Source organism: Phoenix dactylifera, chromosome 3 (assembly GCF_009389715.1).
Source record: "Phoenix dactylifera cultivar Barhee BC4 chromosome 3, palm_55x_up_171113_PBpolish2nd_filt_p, whole genome shotgun sequence".
In the NCBI taxonomy this organism is placed as follows: Eukaryota; Viridiplantae; Streptophyta; class Magnoliopsida; order Arecales; family Arecaceae; genus Phoenix; species Phoenix dactylifera.
Window position 1 is genome coordinate 3163816 of NC_052394.1, and position 20049 is coordinate 3183864.

Consider the following 20049-nt stretch of genomic DNA (forward strand, 5'->3'; position numbering starts at 1 on the left):
GCTGCCTCCGTTATCAGAAATACGTATTTCCGTCAAAGTTTATCTCAAGAAAGCTAGTGGGTGGCTCGCCCGACGAATGGAGCTATAAAATGAGGAGGAAGGAGAAAGAGAGCGGCTAAGAAGAGGAAGAGGAGATGGGGGTGGATTACTACAAGACCCTCGGCGTCGACCGCAGCGCCAAGGATGACGACCTCAAGAAGGCCTACCGCAAGCTCGCCATGAAGTGGCACCCCGACAAGAACCCCAACAACAAGAAGGACGCCGAGGCCAAGTTCAAGCAAATCTCCGAAGCCTACGATGTCCATCTCTCTCTCTTCGATTCTTTGTTCTTCTCTCGTTGATCAAGAACCCGACATTAAACCCTAGAGCTTGATCCGTTTTTGGTTTTCTTTTCCCCTCTTGAATTAGGTTTTGAGCGATCCGCAAAAGAGGGCGATCTACGATCACTACGGAGAGCAAGGGCTCAAGGGGCAGGTACCCCCGCCGAGCGGCGGGGCCTCGGGGTTCCCCGGCGGCGCCGCTCATTTCCGGTTTAACCCCCGGAGCGCCGACGAGGTCTTTTCCGAGTTCTTCGGCTTCTCCAGCCCGTTCGGTGCTGCCGCCGGCCGGGGGATGGGGGATGGTGCCGCCGGTGGGTCCCGCGGCGGCGGCGCTCCGTTCCCCGGAGGCATCTTTGGGGAGGATATATTCGCGGCGTTTGGGGGAGGGAGAGGGGGCGCGGAGGCGTCCGCCAGGAAGGCGCCGCAGATCGAGCGGACATTGGTTTGTAGCCTCGAGGATCTGTACAAGGGGAAGACGAAGAAGATGAGGATCTCGAGGGATGTGATGGACTCCAGTGGGTGAGTTGAGTTGCTCAATTTCTTCGTCAAATTCTTTTTGCTGTTCATATTGTTTTGATTCTTTTATATAATTGTATAGCATATGCATTGGATCCTTGTAATGAGATTTAGCTCAACCCGGGAATTAGGTTGATGGAGCTACCGTATTGTATTACATGGTATCCTCCTTTAATCCTATTTTTGGCCCAATAAATGTGGTTCAGACTCCAGTATCTCTAGGGGGAGCAGAGTCACATTGATCTGGTATAATGGATGACTGCTTGAAGATTTTTCTTGCATCTTAATGCACTGTTTGGTAAACTTCCCTTGTATAACTATGTGTGCCAAATACACCACAACAAACAGTAGCATTTTCAATTATTGTCCTAAATATACAATTTAAGATGAGACTAACCGCAACATTCATCGCAAAGTGGCACCAAATCCACTCATCTAAGCTGGGAGCTATTACATGACCAGTCTATTGACACAATGCATCTCCGCCTATGTGCATGAGAGGTTACATGCTATATTAACTATGTGGTCTACACTCTATGTTTCTACAGTATTCTTGACACAGTCTAAATTGACAACATTCGACTGTACAACTGAGGGCAATATTGGGAGTGCTAATAATCCTACATGAGCAGGACGCTCAACATTTTAGCTGCGAAGTGGATGGATAACATCTGGTAAAAAGTGGACTGGTTACAGGCTTCATTCAGTTGGTATAGTTTTGACATGGTGCATGGAGATGCATATTATTTTGTGGCAATGTGTCATTTATTATCTTGATGTTTTGGAATATTTTGTGTAGAGTCTTGATGATCAGAGTATCTTGTGCCAAGTCTTTAAATTTTTTCATCTCATACTTGCAGCTTAAAGCCGAATAGTATATGGTTATGGATTTAAAAATCTTGAGGTTTTTTATTTTATTAGCATACCATATGTGATCTTTGATGTTAACATATGAGATAGAATTGTTGATATATTGCATCCTATGATTATGTTTAGAATTGCCAACATGCTTATCCAAGATAAATAGATAATTTGAGATTTATGATTTGTCATGTCAAATGTATGGTTTAGTGTTTCACCCATACGATTTTTCATCTGAAAGTGATCAAACATGTCATATGTATCTTTCAAACTTCATTCGAGTACATAGTTTTTTATGCTGAAGTGTGCCAATATTCGTACAATTTAGTACATGAAACTGAATGCTTTAGGCATGGTGATGATACCCTGGCTTGACTATATGTCAATTCAACTTACTCGCCTATTACAGCTGGCATCACAAACTCATTATTTTTAGGTGAACTCTTACACTACAAACTTAATTCATTCATCCACTTCTATAATGCATATTAAGTCATCCTGCTCCAACTCTGAGACTAAGAATCTAACATTTAGCTTTCCTCCTTATCCAGCTATGGCTTCTGTTTGTTTTTGTCTTACTGCTGATTTCAGTGTTTTTATGCTCCCACTTCTTCTCTAAAAATAAGTGCCCGTAATTGCTACTTCGCTTTGCTAACTCGAGTGTTTCAAGGAATTCATGTTTGCAAATGAATGATATCATGCCACTTTATCTGATTTTATTGTAAATAATATTATTCATTTCAACTGGTCCATTGTTTTTAAATGTTTAATTACTGGTATATCTTAAGTTATGAAATATGTTTTGTTAATAGCTAAAAAAACTCATTAAACTATTGCATTGCTTGGGTCTTATTTTGCTAATTATATAAATATGACTTGAGCTTCAGTGAGTGTGAACTCATTTTTGAAAGAAAATTATTTAGGAAAAAGAATTGTATGTAAAATTTCAGGATATACGTTTTGTAGTTCATATTAACTCATTCTTAACTCTGAAAATAAGATTCTGTATTTTATTAGTCATGAGCTCTTACATGCCCATCTTTGGCCCCTTCAGTTTTGTGACTCGGTGAGCATGGAATAGGTTTTGTTTGTGCAACACATAACAGTGATAATTATACATGTCTATTTCATTTCAAACTCAACTAAGGGCCATATTTAGTCATTTGATTCCTTATGCATGAATTATACTTTTACTCCTTGTATTGAGTTCATGTGTTGGCACAAAAAAGATGATTCATTTTTTCCCTATAATCCTCACAAGTGATCAAAAGAATTAAGTGCCAATATGTTTCTTACGAGATATTAGTAATGAAGAGACAAATCACATATTAATATAAGGGAACATCAATTGCTGATGCTGGCTAAATATCGCATAGATAAGCCATAAGAGGTTTGACTTACATTGATCAATCTGAGCACTGATTCATATATGGACCTTAAGCCTCATGATAATGGTTCTACTGTTTGCTGATTTTCATTTGACTTCCTTTGATATGTTCAAGTCAGCTTGTGGTTTAGAGATAAATAAACAGGACATTTAGTTCTTCTAGATCTGGTGACATAATCATGTGATCACACCTTCGTAGCATTAATAGAATGATTTATGAAAGTCCCCGAGGGGCGGGCAGGCGGGGGGAGGGGGGGTGGTTTCCTGATTTCGTTTGACTTTGATATCTTCAAATTAGCTTGTCGTTTAGAGATGAATATATCAGGACATTGAGTTCTTTAGATCTGGTTGTCATAATCATGTGATCAGACCTTCGTAGCATTAATAGAAGGATTTAGGAACCCATGGGGGGAGGATAATATGCATTTAAGTCAAATACACCAAAGCTGTTGGATATTGGACTATAAATATAACTGCAATGTAACATTATGATGCAGAATATCACTTTATTGATGCAGGCAATTTTGCTTGGCACTAAATGGAGCCCCTTTGTGGCATGTTGATGGGTCATTGGCATGGAATGCACCACATGTTTGGAATCAGTTTCGGGTCCTGTTTCATTAAAACAGTAACATTGAAGCATTTTGGCCTTGAACTTGGGCAAAATGTTTAAAATCAAATGCTGGGTGATTAAAAGTTATTGTTGTGCTTAGTTCATTGCATTAACAATGCACTTTCGGTCTATATTGGCAAATATGCTCACACAAGTTCAAGTTCCATATACTTGACTGAGTTTTTCCACCCAGTGCGATTGACAAAACAGTCATACCATTTTTGTAGCATCTTTTCTTACCTCTTGAATGTGCGCATGATACAGTTTTCCATATTAACTCCTATCACTATTCAATTTTGGCATATTAATAAGGAAACTGTCCAGAATAGTTAATAGCACCTTTGGATCTACTCTTACAAAATTTACAATGCTTTGCTCATCCTTTTAAGTGATTTTAACTTAATTCTTCGAGCTCTTCTCTGGTTAACAAGGCTTCCACATCTTTGGGGAGAAGCATGTAACCCAGGTTACCCATTAGAAAGTTGAGGATGAAATGCTCCAGTGTGCTTCCCATGATAACATCTTGATAAGTTTACATTTCTCTTAAATATTCAAAGATCATGATTATCTCTATGAGAAAAGGCTTTCTTCAAACAACTCCTGAATTCCACTCACCCATGCTCTAAATTCATCCAGTTGAAGATTGAATCTGGACTAGCTACTAGAGCATAAGAACTGTTGACTGTTGAATCCAGGTCCATCAGCTTCTATACTTGGTAACATTACATGTATGCAGTGTGATTTTACACCAACCAAACTATCAATGTAGCTCTCCAGTTTGCGCAGTTGTCATTATACAAGAGGTATGTGTGGTTACCACATGGGTCTGCAGTATTAACTCAGTATACTGCTTAAATTATTTATTTTCCTTTAACCACAGAATCTCATATGCGGAAACAAATAATTAGACTGAGAAGGTAAATCGTGCGCCCACCTTTTTCCAGATTACCTGTATTGTCAATTGGAGTTTGTTGCAAGTTAATGTCTCTTTTGGAAATACTGGCATACAGCATAAATTGGCTGATTTCTAGCTAAAATGAATCTTAGAGGTTTGATTTTGTTGTTGATGAATCTGCATCTGGTGGAGTTCAATCACCCTTGCTTTTTATTGCTCCCTTATCCTATATATTCTATTTATCCAGAAAAAGAGATTATATTATATTTATTACCAATTCTTAAAAAATGCATAACTTTTTTTTCGAATGTGAGTGCCTTTTTGTTGTTGTTGTTGTTGTTTCTTTTGTTGGAAGGGGTGGGTGGGTTGGGCTCCTGCATCCTGCAAATATGTTTATACTTTAGTTTGGGGTGGGAGGCCCTGTTGTGTATACTTAATGATTATCGCAGAGAGAGTTCCATAGGACTACATAAGAGGAAAGCCAATCATCTGGTTGATATCTTGTACACTTCTTTTGTAGGAGGCCGACTACTGTAGAGGAGATGGTGACTATTGATATCAAGCCTGGCTGGAAGAAGGGTACAAAGATTACATTCCCAGAGAAAGGCAATGAGCAGCGCAATTTAATACCTGCAGATCTGGTTTTCATCATTGATGAAAGGCCTCATGGTGTCTTTAAGAGGGAAGGGAATGATTTGATCGTCACCCAGAAGATCTCACTTGTTGAAGCTCTCACAGGTTACATTGTACAGCTGACAACCCTCGATGGTCGAAGTCTAACTATTCCCATCAATACCATAATCAGCCCCACTTATGAGGAAATTGTTCAAGGTGAAGGGATGCCAATTACAAAAGAGCCATCTAAGAAAGGGAACTTAAGGATTAAATTTCAAATCAAGTTCCCCTATAAACTTACACCAGAGCAGAAGACGGGCATCAAGCAGTTGTTAGCTCCTTCTTGACTGGTTTATGCTTATTCTTTCTTGTAATTTTGTTGAATACTTCAGCTCCCATCTTGTGACCTTGTGAAGAAACTGTAACGGTGCTAGCTTTTTTTTTTTGCTTCTTTTAATTATTTATTTATAACAAATTCTAGCAGAACTGACCTTAATAGTTTTGCTTAGTAGTTGATTTAGGGCTTAATTTCTTTTTCTTTTTAGTTGGATTTGCCGCTTGCAGCTGCTATGGATATGTTCTTTTGTAATTATCAGGTTTTATTCCAATGCCTTCTCTTAGACCATACAACGATTCTATGTTAATTATTTTGGTTCAGCATGGCTGTCTCTTTTTGGTAAGATAGAGAGAAAATCTGTGCGGAAAATTTCACCCCCAGTTATTGGGGAACCAATATGCCGTGGCAGGTTGGTTTATTACGGGAAATACAGCAGACTTTGGGAATGCAATTGGGCTGAAGTTATGCGAAGACTGATGCAGAGACTAAGCATCTTTTGAAATCTAATTTCGTGGCAAGAGCTTTGTTGTTGAGGTGAAGCATCCTAGCTTGCCATGTCCTGAAATTTGTCACATGTGAAGAAGCAATGCATTGCGGGGCATGCTCCTGGTGTTTCTTCCCTTAAAAAACATTTTAGAATGACTCTCTATATTTTCATGGCATGACTTCTACACTGCAGCATTAGATTTCCAGTGGCAAATAATTATAGCCATCATTCTCATGCCGTTTTCCCCAAGTTTCAGTAGGTTTTCGTATTTATTTATTTATGTTTAAATATTGGCCGGACCTTCAGTTTTGAGCATTGTCTCATTGGCTGCGTACCTCTTCTCATAACGGAGAAGAATAGAGAATACGGTTAATTTCTCCCAGTCTGATAATTTAAGTAAGAAGAGTTCCATCTAGATTCTTGTTTTGCAAAGAACCAACAATATAGCCTTCATTTTCTGTATGAAATTCCACCATTCTCCTTTATCCTGTTTCTGGAGCTAAGACCTAGGCGAGTTCTAAAGGGACACATAGGAGAGCAGCCATATATATACCACAACCAAGCTAGACATAATTGGTTATTATACCGTCAGCATCACTTCCCTTATGATGAGAAATCTTCAGACGGGGCATCTACGGATGGGCCAGGCCAGTCTAATATAATTCAAACCTACGAAGTTCGCGTCGCCGAAGAATAACATCAACATATCGGAAAACATAATCTCTTTGATGGAATTGGTTGGGTTTTGTCTGATACGGACAACAAAACATTTTTATGCCGACTATCAGAGCGATGGTAAAGCGACCTAGACAACGGAACCCAAGATGTTGCCAAAGTCCATTAAAATATCCACGTGGCATGTCACGAAATCTCTTTCTTTCTATAGTGATGGTACATGGTTTCCAAGTGGGTGAATAAAAGGAAGAAAGAAAAGGTAGAAACCTATCCTCTATTTTCTCCCCCTTCTCACACTCCGCTTCGAAATCGTTTTTAGTAAGTTCCCCCTTTTAATCGATCGCCAGCGCTGCCCGACGAGCGTTCTCTCCCAATCTCCCGTCGTCCTTCTCTTCTTGTTCTTGGCTTCGGAGCGACCGATAACGGCGGATCTTCCTCTCTGATCTCCGCCGCCATGGAAGTGGGCTCGATCTCCTCGGCTCCTCGCACCGTCGAGGAAATCTTCAAGGATTATGGCGGCCGGAGGGCCGCCATCGTCCGAGCTCTCACCACAGGTCGGGTTTTTATCTCCTCGTCCCCCTTGGTTTCCTTTCTCGCAATCGTAATCTTCTTGCTACTAACCCTTCTGTCGCCTTCTCTCAGATGTCGATTCCTTCTACGCGCAATGCGATCCAGGTGACCTCGATTGCTTCGGTTCCAGATCGGACCTCTCTTGCTCCGAATTTCTCGATTTTAGAGTTTGTTCTTTCCTGCCGGAATTTGTGCTAATCTTTCCTCTTTGTTGCAATTTTTTGTTTTTTTGTTTTTCTCTTTTTTGGTTGGATGGGAACAGAGAAGGAGAATCTTTGCCTGTACGGGCACCCGAACGAGTCATGGGAGGTGAATCTCCCGGCGGAGGAGGTGCCACCGGAGCTGCCGGAGCCGGCGCTCGGGATCAATTTCGCGAGGGATGGGATGAACCGCAAGGACTGGCTTTCCCTGGTCGCCGTGCACAGCGACTCCTGGCTCCTCTCGGTTGCCTTCTACCTCGGGGCCCGCCTGAACCGCAATGAGAGGTATGCCGTCGCCTTTGTCGGCTTTCCACCTCTCCATTCCTTTAATTTATTAGATATTCTGTTGCCTTGTTATAATATGGTTTCTCATATTGTATGATTTATAGAAGAACAGATATGTGCTCTTATTTTTCTGATTATGTGATATGGAGGGATAGGATGGCTGGTATTCGCTTATAGAACCTTGGAGATTTTGTCAAAACCTAATTTTGAATCTATTTGATGTGACTACACATGCTTATGTGAAAATTACGGTAGAAAATTGGGGTGATAACTCTGGCATGCTGTAAGTTTCTTGAATATTAAATGGTCAGGATCTTTTACTTTTCTACGTATATTAGATTGACAATGGGCTTGCAAACTCTAATTGTTAAAGGAGGAAGAATCAGGTCGTCAACTTCAATGTTCTACTCTTGAATTGCGAAAGGATCTAAAAGTTGTTTGCAGGTTGGATTCTTTTGAATATTATAATACCTACTCTTCATTAGATTTATGTAGCCTTCTTTTATAAGCCAAAATTAACGATGCACATGGATATTAATGACAATACCTAGCTTGCCTTTCCTCTTTATACATCATTCTGAGGACAATATCGAACTATTCTGCAAGCTCCGGGAAACTATTTATCATGTTCTATTTTCTTGGGTGAGTGGCTATCATAGTCTACTTGTAATCAGGTCTGATTATTGATTGAAATGGGTTCTAGTTAGACTCCTCAGACCCTTACTGTTCACATGATACAGCGGTATGCTTGTAATAACTATTTCTATGATAGCATGCGATTAAAAATTAAACAAAACTAACATTGATCAAGGTGAGCGGCCTAGACATTAAAGTTTGAATTGTGTCCTCGATTTCATAAATAATCAAGGAAGGGGCTCTGGTTATTAGTGGTATGGACTTGTTCATGCCATCTATTGTTTCTCCTTAGAATATAATCTGCCTAGAACCTCAGGTTGGTATGAGTGTGAGCAACGATGGAAAGGGACTCAGTCAATGCTTACGGACCCAGGCCCCTTGAGGCTATCTGCACTTCTTTTTAGAGTTTAAAGTGACCATACATTTTGGTGCATGTCTATAAGCTGCTTTTTGGTAGTAATGATGCAGGGGCGGCCCAATGAATTTGGGGGCCTAAGGCGAACTCATTAAGAGAGGCTTTTTTTTTAAAAAAAATAAAAAAATTAATAAGTGTAAAATACTTTAAAAATTCATTTAAAATAATTCGTCTAGCTTCTTGAGATGCAAAATTACTAATCAAACTTTTGTACTCAAGATTCATTATCAATATGTCAATAGGCTAAGTTCATTTTCTAAAGCATCTCTTAGAAAATTTGTTTCATGAAAAAAAAAATCCAATGATATCCAAGAGATGTGTGGTCTAAGATTGCTGGCAACAAATCCTAAACTAAGCAAAGTTACAGAAACTTGGAGCAGAGCTAGTCATTAGAGGTGTTTAAGTTTCTTGACTTGTAAGATAAGCTCAATATTGTACTAAAGATATTAAAATACACAAGTATCTGACTCTGATAAAAGTATTCCTTACTTCTTTTAGTGGTTAGGTAATAGGCATCATTTGTAAACGAAAATCCAGAAAAAATGGCATATATAAGTGCTCTAGATTGATCATAATAGTCCTTTTGATTATGACTATCGCTGAGATGAACAGGCAATATGTATAACCAGTACCTAAATTCTTGAAGGGATATTTTTGCATTTTAAGTTAAACAGGTAATGTTAGCACTTGCACCTATAGATCATATGTGGAATCCTCTGGTAATGTGTACCCATAAATCATATGTGGAATCCTCTGGTAATGTGTAATTTGTAAATCACTTCGCTACCCTTTTTCCTTTTATAAACTTAACAAAGGAACCAAAACATACATTATCACCTCTTAGCAAGCATGCGGAGGCACTGAAACTCAATGTATTTATGTAGCACAGAAGCCTAATTTTCATTTCTTAAAAAGATTTAAACTTTAAACAGAAGCACCAGATAGAAGACGTGTAGCACGGTTCAACTCAATGTTCTTCATGCAGAACAGTTTCATAGCCCCAAGTCATTAATTTCCAGATCCTAGAAACATTGAATATCTATTTACATATATCATTTACTAGAGTAACATTTTAGATAATCTACCTTCAGATTCCCCGAAAACAATCCGCACACAAGAAATGCTTGTGACGAGAGCCAAAAGAATTACCTTGATGTAACCTTTCTCGAGAAGGAACTGAGCAACCCCAAGATGGTAGGGAAATAGAGGGCCAGCGGCCGAGAAGCAGAACCCAGGGCTTGTCACCTTCTTGGCTTCTTCCTCTCCTTCTCGGCCTCTAAATCCTTCAACCTTTGCTCCCAGATCACCTCCTAGTCCACCGACCACTGGGTCCTCCACCACTGATGCAATCAACTCCCCTTTTCCTGAGAAGTACGCCTCCTCTCGATCCTGGAACACCTCCGAGCCGCTAGGCGGTGTTGAGATTGGGGCGGTGGAGCTCCTGTTGCGGAGGAGCAAGGAGGTGAGGCCGAGGATTTCACCCATGGAAACGGCGAAGGACTTTTTCTCCGTCGCCGATTGCGGCGGCGGTGGCCAATTGCTGCCTCTCTCCCCGTCGGCCTTGGTGCGGAACTTGGCGCGGATGGGGAGAAAGCGAGGAGTGGGGTTGGGGGAGGAGAAAGGGAGGGGTTTGGGGAGGAGGGAGCCATGGAAGAAGCTTGGCTGCGATGGGATTGGGACGACGACTTTCCATGTCTTGTCGTCTTGAAGTTGAAGGCATGAGATAGCCTGTAGCTTTCACGGTTTTACTGTAGCTCTGGACTGCGGTGGGCCTTTTTTCGGGCCGGGGCCTTAGGCGACCGCCTGAGTCGCCTAAGGGTTGGGCCGGCCCTGTAATGATGACTGAAAGGGTTTTGTCATTACTAGAGATTGCTACTTTTAAATGGTAAGTTATCTTTATGGATGATATTAGAGGGTTATGTAAGTGTTACAGGATTGAGCCAATGTGGGTGAAAAAGGATTCTGTCCTTTACAGTGTTGCCAGAGATTTAACCCACAAGAGGCCTACTTATCATCTCTCCAATAGTTGGAGGATGTATTTACATTAGATTCATCTGCACAGCTGAAGCAGACCTTTTTGTACTTAAAAATTTGCATACTAGTAACGATTATGGTGATTGGCATACATCAAAATCTATTACTGAGTTTTTTTTAATTGCATTCTCATCTTACTTGGATTATCGAGATTCCTATATTATAAGGGTCCATAAACAACCACTTATGTGTAAGTCCTCTAAATATCATGGACTTCTAACACCAAAGTTACATCATGCTCAAGCTGAGTTATCCAAATGTAGCTCAAGCTGGGCTTGCTTTTTAATCTAGTCGAACTTGATTTGGTTGCAAACAACTTATTAACAGTAGGGAGAGTTCGATGTCCCTCAACACCATCATATATACACACTTCGATCAAATTTTCATCACCATATTTCAATATTATAATGAATATACATTTTTTTGTAAGTAGCATATTAATCTTTTATGATTATATCGTATAGAAACAGCTGTTTACTATAAATAATGATTCAAATAATATATATTAGCTATTTGTTTTTTTTTGTGTGGCTTAAGCAGGCCAAGCATGTAACTTGGCTTCGTTACTAATTAAGCAAGCTCAGTTTGAGCCAAAATCAAGCTGCTTATGAACACTTGCTCATTTGACAGCTCTAATCAAAAGTAGAGGAAAAAATTGCTACTTATTTACAAACATCACTAAATTATTCATAAATTTGACATACAAGAATTATTTTGTGCATCAAGCTGATCTCCTATTGCTATACTATTGAAAGTTTTATACTTAAAAAGAAAGGCAAAGGTAGTATCAGTAATCTCTTAAAACAATGACAGTTGACTCTAACCATCAACTTCTTTATCATATTTAGCTTTCTATCATTCTGTCTGATGGGAGAAAAGAACATAGACAGTGGAACCCCTTTACCTCCATTTCTTCTCATCTACTCCTATTACCTTTAATTCCTTGGGCCTATCTCCCTCAGCCGTAGTTCATGTCTAGACCACCCTAACTCCAAGGACTTCGCTAGGATATCCCAAGGTAGAACCACCTTTTCTTTCACAAGTCCTAGTCAGATATTGATGGGGTCGAGAACCTTATTGGTGCTACCGTGCTAGTGTTTGGTTTGACCTGACACCATCTTCCTTGGTAGAATGTCACACCATCTCTTCCTCGATTTTCATTCCAATATTTCTTGAAACATTGATGGAGCCTGTCTAGAGCACTATAAAGAGGTATCTGGTGCAATCCTTAGCAATTATATGCTGGTGGTGTTCCCAAATAGTAAACAGTAAAAGTTGATGAAGGTTCTTACTGCTTAAGAATTTGGACTTACTGTTATGGGTTAGGTGCTCTTCTTTGTTTGGTTCCCTAGGCTCATTCTTTCTTAGTTGGCTTCCATGAAGAGAGTATGATTGAAATGCAAATCTTTTTTCCCCTCATAATGAAGTATAGAGGTAAAATCTTGAAAGGGCATCTCTTTGGTGTCTCACAAGATAATTATATACAGTGGTCTGGCATCCACTCCAAAGCATCACTGGAAATTGCTTGGTTGATTTATATGCATAGGGCTGTAATCTTAAGAGAGAAGAAATTTTAGGATCAAGTAATGCACTTTGACATCTAAGCCACCAAAGGACTGAAAAGGCTTCCATGTTGGCGTGTTTGTGCTCCAAGCCACAGCAAGAGAGATGGAGTGCATGGTGTGTGGGGGTGGAAGATGATCCTCCGATTTGGGGTGTGGGCTTTGGGGAGATAGAGTTTTTTTAAAATTTTCTCTTTCTTAAGTGAAGGGGAGCTTGAGAAGTCAAAGCTAAAGCATTGGAGAATCTCTACTCATTGAGGATCATGCATCATGCTGCAGAACCGAAGAGGATCCCATTCTTTAATTAAGTACAATTGATTTCTAGCCTGGTTATAACTTGAGAATCCAATTAGAGATCATTCTCACCCTAGCCATGAAAATTGTTACTAGTAAGGTTCCCATGATGTTGAGTACAAATCAAATCTGAATCTACTCAATCAACTTGTATCTCTATTAATAATCTTATCTTACTTTTCAAAGATCTTTTTTTCCTTTTTTATATTTTTATTGCATTTTCTGATTGTGAAGATATTTTTTTAACCTTCTTTGTTATGTTGTACGGTAGTATCAATTGTTTGTTAGTGAAGGTTTAAGATAAAAATCGAAATTTACTAGCTAACTTTAATGCTAACTGAGTCAAAGTTTATAAAAGTTTGAAAGGAAGAGCTATGATATAATAGAACATATAATGGCTTAAACTCTCAAAGGACAAACAACATCCTTTTTATAGGGTATGATCTTTTATTATGAATGTGATCTCTTAAGCATAAAATATTTCCTGAAGGCTTGATTACCTTATGCCCAGAAAAATCGTGCAAACCCAGCTTTGATGATCTTCAGTTCTTGGGTCATCATACTACGGACTTGAATGAAAAGATTGTACTGAATTGACTCGGATTCCGGTATTTTTCACATGCACTGGATGGTCCTAATATCGCTCTTTTAAAAGAAGAATTAAAGGACAATTTAAAATATATATACATATGCCTGATTTAACTGGGGTTTGTTTCAGTCAGGTTTATCTTTTTGGACCTGTGTACCTAAACAAATCTCAAGTCAAGTTTGAATTTCATGGACCAATCACAACTTTTGATTTAAATCTAACCGGGCCAGTTAGGATTAGGTTTAGATTTCCATCAGCACATGTACCTGGACTTTCTTCCATAAATGGCTCCCCGGATCTCCATCTGTACCTAGATTCGCCACTGAAGCTAAATGACAATCTGAACCTACTTGCTTACAGGATCCTTAAGGAACTGTGGATTTGCTTTATCTATTAAATATCTAGGTTTGACACCACCTTGATCCAACCCTAAAAATTTTGGTTCAAGTTTGAAACTGGGTTTCAACCCATTAACTTAGTGGGTTGATTTGTTTCCTATCAGGACTAATTGGATGTGATTAGATATATTTTTGATCAGGTCCAGGTCTGATTGCCTAATTGCTGCCGATTTTTTTTTTGTTGAGTCTAGATTTGATATGTATATTGTCATACGACTCCATGATTTGGGTTGAGTCAATATCTGACTGTTTTTCTTGAAAACAATAAAGAAGCTATTTTAAAACATGTAATGTTGTCAACTATGATATTGTGAGGAGTATGTACTAAGAGATTTAAATGGTTGAGTCTAACACTAAATGGAACCAATTAACAAAAACTATATAAAACCCAAAGGACAAAAATAAGAAAAAAAGAGAACCACATGAATGCCCCATTCTCATGTTTTGAAGTCAAAGCAGGACAGTACAATAAACCATGCAAGCTTGCCGACTTGCTGTTGCAGTGTTGCTCAATTGGGCCCAGATAGTGTGTGCCCATAGTTGAAGTTCACATTACTCCTATCACTTGCAGCTGAGCTTCATGTCCCAGATTCTCCCATGTTTGCATGATCCTGTGCATCAAGTGGGTGTACCATGAGTAGTCATCGTTGCAATGACCATACATCTCCTGGCAATAAGTATTTAGGCTCTATCCATTCATCTCTATCGATGTGTGGTGTTTGTTGATGTATGTGATCTTTATTTTTTAAAAAAAGAATAACTAGTATATGATCCTGTATATTTATAAAATCATGCTGAAAATTGTGACCATTGCTGGAAAATTATTAGCTGGAAATATAGGTATAATTTCAGCTATTGTTTAACGAAAGCTAGTTTTGGAAGGGAATCAGGGGATTGTTGGTTTACAAAGCAGGATTTTGGTGGAAAATGGTGAAGGGAAGCAGATGAGTTTCCACAAAAATTTGATTTCCATATATGAAAACATGAATTTTCTCTTGTATATCTAAGTATTGATGTAGATCAGAGGCGGAGAAGGTTATTTTTTTGACGGTGAAATTTTGGGTCAAAAATTGCTTGAAAGTCGAAAAGTTTATACTTTTACATATTCAGTAATGAATTGAAGGTCATGGTCAGCTATTGAATTTGTCAGACTAGGATGGGTTAGTTATGCTGTGATTAGGTCCATATCGTTACATATGCTGAGTGATAAAAGAGGAGCACAAGTTACTCAGAGCACCTAGGAAGGCACATTTTAACTAAAAGAAATTTATGGAATTATGAAATGTAATCAAACATGTGCATGATTTTGAACATGAAGATGGCCAAAATAAATTAAGTCTGTCAATTGTATTAACGTTGGTGTGATAGAAGCATAGTGCTGACTACTGATTGCAGCAATTGCTAGTAAGTAGTGCAATAAAACACCTCAAATCATTTAAATGTTGTAGGTCTGGGTGCAAGATTATGAATCAGATTTTGCCTAATGGCCTACAGGTTCTTGTTATATGCCTTACTTCCACTCAAAAGAAATTTCTGTGAAGTGCGACAGTATTAAATCACTTTTTTCAGTGCTCCCAGAGTGAATTTTGACATATGACACTTTACAAAAGAAAGAACCTGCTTGAAAAGGACCATGGCGAAAATGTCGATTTATATTCGCTTATAGATCGTCAGGTGGCCAATACATGATCGACACGTCAGTTTATTTTTACCAAGTACGGTATTTAATGCAAACATGCAGTCAAATATCTAGATATATCAACAGGCTTTTGATTCAATTTGTTCAATTGCAAATATCACCATGGACTCAGTTGAGACTATAAAAATCAACCTACTCCCTAAATCACAAGGAAATACAGGAAGATGGCAGTAAACTGCAAAGAGAAAAGATGCACAATTCTCTTGGTTTCCAGGTATTGAAGAACTTCAGGGTGGACATTTTATACAAATTTGCCCTAACATACCATCACTTTCTTGAGCTAAAGTTGTGCTAACATATTGTATATAGTCATGACCTAGTGTATGCCTAAACAATACTAGGCAATAACAGATGGTGATAAATAATCTACAGTCAAGGTGCTTTGGATTTTTGCTCGTATCTTGGGAACATTGTTCCATCATAACTTTATCTCCCAATGCTTGTTATTGTTCTCGTAGATACTGCATTTAATGCAGTCTAGATTGCTCATCCAAATCTTGTAATTTCTTTTCTGAATGATGAGCTCCTAGGCATGCTCTGCGGATGCAGCTGTAGTCGATGAATTCCAGGTAACCCATGCAAAACTCGCTTCAAATAATCAGGCGAACATTTCAGCACTTTTTTCTTGTTTTATGCATGTTTAAAGCTAAACATGAAGGGCCAGCTTTATATGTCCAATAGTTGACATTTAACAGTTAGGTGCGAATTATCTAATTATTTAAGCAACATAATTAGTTTATTATATTGCTCAGAGAATTAGCTTATTGTCTTTCGTGGATTAAATTGCTTGTAGGTTAGCTAAAGGTACTATTCAAAACACATGTTCTTGAACTATATAAATAAAAGGAGCTCCACGTCATATGAGGCCTACACCGAGCAGCAGCAGGCCACATGGTGGGGTCTCACAGCACGTGGATGTTGTTGAGTGCAAACTGCTCATTTTGGCAGTCTATCTCTACATGAGTGTAGATATGTCATTTCTTCTAGAAATGTGTCTATCTAGGAATGCTATGAGATTCCTGTGAGGAAGCCTTGTATGTGTGTCCCAGTTTCTGTGTACATCAAAACCACACTGCAGTGTTCTGATTTTGCTAAAACATTGCTGAATGTCAGTAGGAAAGATCACCTATGGAGCAATGCTAATCTTGCACCAATTGCATAATGTTAACTTCAGCCAGCAAGCCCTATCTTTCCATACGGTTTGGTTTTTTATGGTCCATCAAGGTTTGCTTTTTTTTTTTTGTTTTGTTTGAGAGACCTTTAAATATAACTATATCTCTATGTTTTGGTATCAAATTTTTTTGGCAAGAGCAACTCGAATTAAAAGAAAGAGATTGCAAGACAAGTTGAAGGCCATTTGGCGTGTAGAAAGGACAGCTTTATTAGGTTATGTATTTTAAGCTTATGCAACAAGTGAAAGCCCCGCCTATCGGTTGTACTCATTAATCATCTGCATGCAACATGCATGCAGTATGTAAGGTATATTGTCTTAATGTTCTTTTTGGTGCTTGGTGTTTGTTTGTTAGAATTTCTTGATTGCAATCTGACCTACCTCTCACTTCAAAAATGATAGTAAAAACTGTATGTCCATATCAACAGGAAACGTTTGTTTAGCATGATCAATGATCTTCCAACTGTCTTTGAAGTTGTAACCGATAGGAGGCAATCAAGAGAAAAGCCTGGCATGGATGGCGGAAGTAAATCCAAACTCTCAACAAAGGTTAAGACATTTTGGAGGTCTTAGTTGTGTCTTTATTGTTAGTAAATAAACATGGTGATAACTGTCTTTTTTTTCCTCAGAGGTCAAGTGATGGACAGATGAAAAACAATTCAAAGACAGTTGATGAGGGGTATGGTGAAGATGATGATGAACACAGTGAAACTCTGTGTGGAACCTGTGGTGGCAACTATAATGCAGACGAGTTTTGGATTGGTTGTGATATATGTGAAAGGTGGTTCCATGGCAAGTGCGTGAAGATAACTCCAGCAAAAGCTGAGAACATAAAGCAATACAAATGCCCCAGTTGCAGTTCAAAGAAAGGAAGGCTGTAACTTAAAAAAACCTGTTTTCCAGTATTTTTCCATTTCAGACTGGTAAATTCTAGAGACTTTGTTCTTGTTAACATTTGTAGTTTAGGTGTGGCAGTCCATGTTTTGTAATGTTATTTGTGCTCATCTAGAAAGAGATCTGTGCTATGATCCAGGAAGCTCTTTGTAATCTATAATTCATACTAACATTTTAGAAATGAATTTAACTTTTTCACCCTTGTATCATCCAGTCTTGATTATTTTGCATGCTTGTAGTAATTGTAGGGAATACTTATGGATAACCATTGCGTTTAAACATTGTTTAGTTTTGCATTCTCGCTCTTATAGCATGGAAAACCAATATCCATTTATGGTAATATACTTGGGCAATGGCATAATTTGTTGCTTGATTTTCTACTGGAATGGGGTGATATTGCAGGTTGATGGCTTCAAAATTTTACATTCGAAAATTCAAGGATACTTGGTAGATTACACAGAGAAAAAAATAAAAATAAAAAGACCAGTCGTGAATTCATAGGTATAGTTCTTTTAGTCCATGTTTGTTGAAGACTTGGATTTGATCAAAACCATCGAGATTTGATCTCCAGTCGCCTAGTTGCGGGCAAGACTCGCCGGACCTTACATGAGCTGGTAGATATATTCTCGAAGAAGCTGAGGAAAAAATATTGAAAAATTGGGTTTTTTTTTTGGTACATTTGAAGAAATTGTTGTTTATCCATGGAATAGAATACCGAGACAGAACTTGTGGGACAATTTCCTACGGTAATGGCGTTACAAGGTGATCTATAGTAACTCGATCTGATGGCAATGTGATGGTTCATCTTTGTAGTGGCTTGCAGCCCATTAAGGGATGGGTAATGGTGTGGTTTTAAATTGACTTGTACAGTGAATATGGATTGCCCTAAGCAAATGTATGCCGGTCATACCTTAAGCAAATGTATGGGTTGCACCTTCTCTCTCTCTCTCTCTCTCTTATATTTTATTTTATGTTATACACTGGCTGCTCACACTGCTTTTGTATGAGTACAGTCAGCTGCATCACTATCAAGAAAACTATATAAACCAGAAATCAGAAGAAATGGAAGACTGCTGGATCCATAAAAAAATTCTAAAATAATAAACAGCAAATGAGACGATCCAATCTGTAGCTTGGCTCGTCTTCCGAAAGATGTGTCTGATCTGAGCAGCATGGTAGTGCTTTAACATGTGTCGTTTGTCTTCTAGAAACGGGTGCTCACCCTCTTCCTGCCCCACCTCCCGTAATCACTCGATCAGCTCGATGACTCTTTTACGACGTCCAAACTCACTCAATCCTTCTTCCACGTGCCCAAGAAAACGTTGCATTGGGATCCAAATGGAGATGGTATGGAGGTACTGCGTGGAATCTTTTGGATCACGTCTTTATCTCGTGGCTGACGATCGGTGAGTTGGGAGGCTTGGATTATTTCCGTGTCTTTTGTGGTGCCCATTCGCTTTAGAAGTTAACCCTGTCGCATCTCGAGGTAAGCCGAGCCGCTATTCCTGGTAAAACGCTAAAACAAGAAAAAATAAAAAAAAAGGTGATGCTCAACCGCTATTATATATATTGCTGCGAATATTTTTTCCCACCAACTTGACAACACATGATTCGATATTAACAAAAAAAAAAGAAAAAAAGCACATTCACAATATTGATCCACAACATCTAGTTACCTAGATAGTAAAAAAACTATACATGCAGGCCATGCCACTATAGCAGCAGTCTGAAGAGAAACGTAAAGCCACCGGTCTTTATTAAAAAATTAAAATTTACAAAAACTATTTATAAAGAATATATATATATATATATATAATAAAAAGTTTTTATAAAAAATAGTAATTTATAAATAAATCAGTTAAATTATTCAACAAACTGAACAATCTCATAAATAAATCTGCAGTCCATCCGACTCAACTGTACAATAATTATATCAAACAAATATTTTTATTGGTTTACTTTATAGGTTACATATGGGATCAAGTAACAAGACGGTTGCGGCCCTGGACCGAACCGCAAATTCGGAAAGGTACCGCAAAATTCAACCAGGTTGGGGGGCAGGATGTCGGCACAACCCACCCCCATGTTCCACGTTCCACTGTTCAAAATTCTAAAAAAAGGACCATGAGCCGGCTCACGTCTCCCTCTACTTCACTGTAGGTGGAGACCGGTCGTAGTGTCCGGTTTGGCCTTTCCCCTTCTCTCCCACCCCATGCCATCGCTTTCATTATCTCCTCGCCCCACAATTCCCACCCAAGGCGGCAGTCAAAGGAGAGTAGGAGACGATACCGTTTCAAAACCTCATACTTAACACGTTTATAGACGGCCCTGCACGCGCGACAAGCCCGCGTGCATCAATTCAATTCCCCAGCTACTCCTTGGCTGCATCGATCACTTGTTTGCTGACTACCATCCTACGGCACGTTAATTAACCTCCGAAATCTTACTCCTTCCTCTAGTAGTGCCTCGATCTTTGCATCATGCTCTCGGTGGGCGCTAGGAGGTTAGCTCACCAGGTGGGGTGACGCATAACGAGAGTCCCATGTTATAAATACGTCGTGAGATCTTGCATGGCTGCTGCACTACTATCATCACA

At 39.0% G+C, this 20049-nt stretch overlaps 2 protein-coding genes across 2 annotated transcripts; both read left to right on the top strand.

Annotated features, from left to right (window-relative positions):
• On the top strand, positions 1-5832 carry LOC103709570 (dnaJ protein homolog 1). The gene is made up of 3 exons (XM_008795002.4): positions 1-299; positions 409-839; positions 5113-5832. Exons 1-3 carry the CDS (start codon positions 135-137, stop codon positions 5552-5554), a joined length of 1038 nt encoding a protein of 345 aa, XP_008793224.2. The 5' UTR covers positions 1-134; the 3' UTR covers positions 5555-5832.
• Positions 5833-6975: 1143 nt separating this feature from the next.
• Positions 6976-17662, top strand: LOC103709560 (PHD finger protein ALFIN-LIKE 2). The gene is made up of 5 exons (XM_008794991.4): positions 6976-7260; positions 7349-7381; positions 7539-7761; positions 16988-17108; positions 17189-17662. The coding sequence occupies exons 1-5, from the start codon at positions 7161-7163 to the stop codon at positions 17438-17440; spliced, it is 729 nt and encodes a 242-aa protein (XP_008793213.1). The 5' UTR covers positions 6976-7160; the 3' UTR covers positions 17441-17662.
• The last annotated feature ends 2387 nt before the right edge of the window (positions 17663-20049 follow it).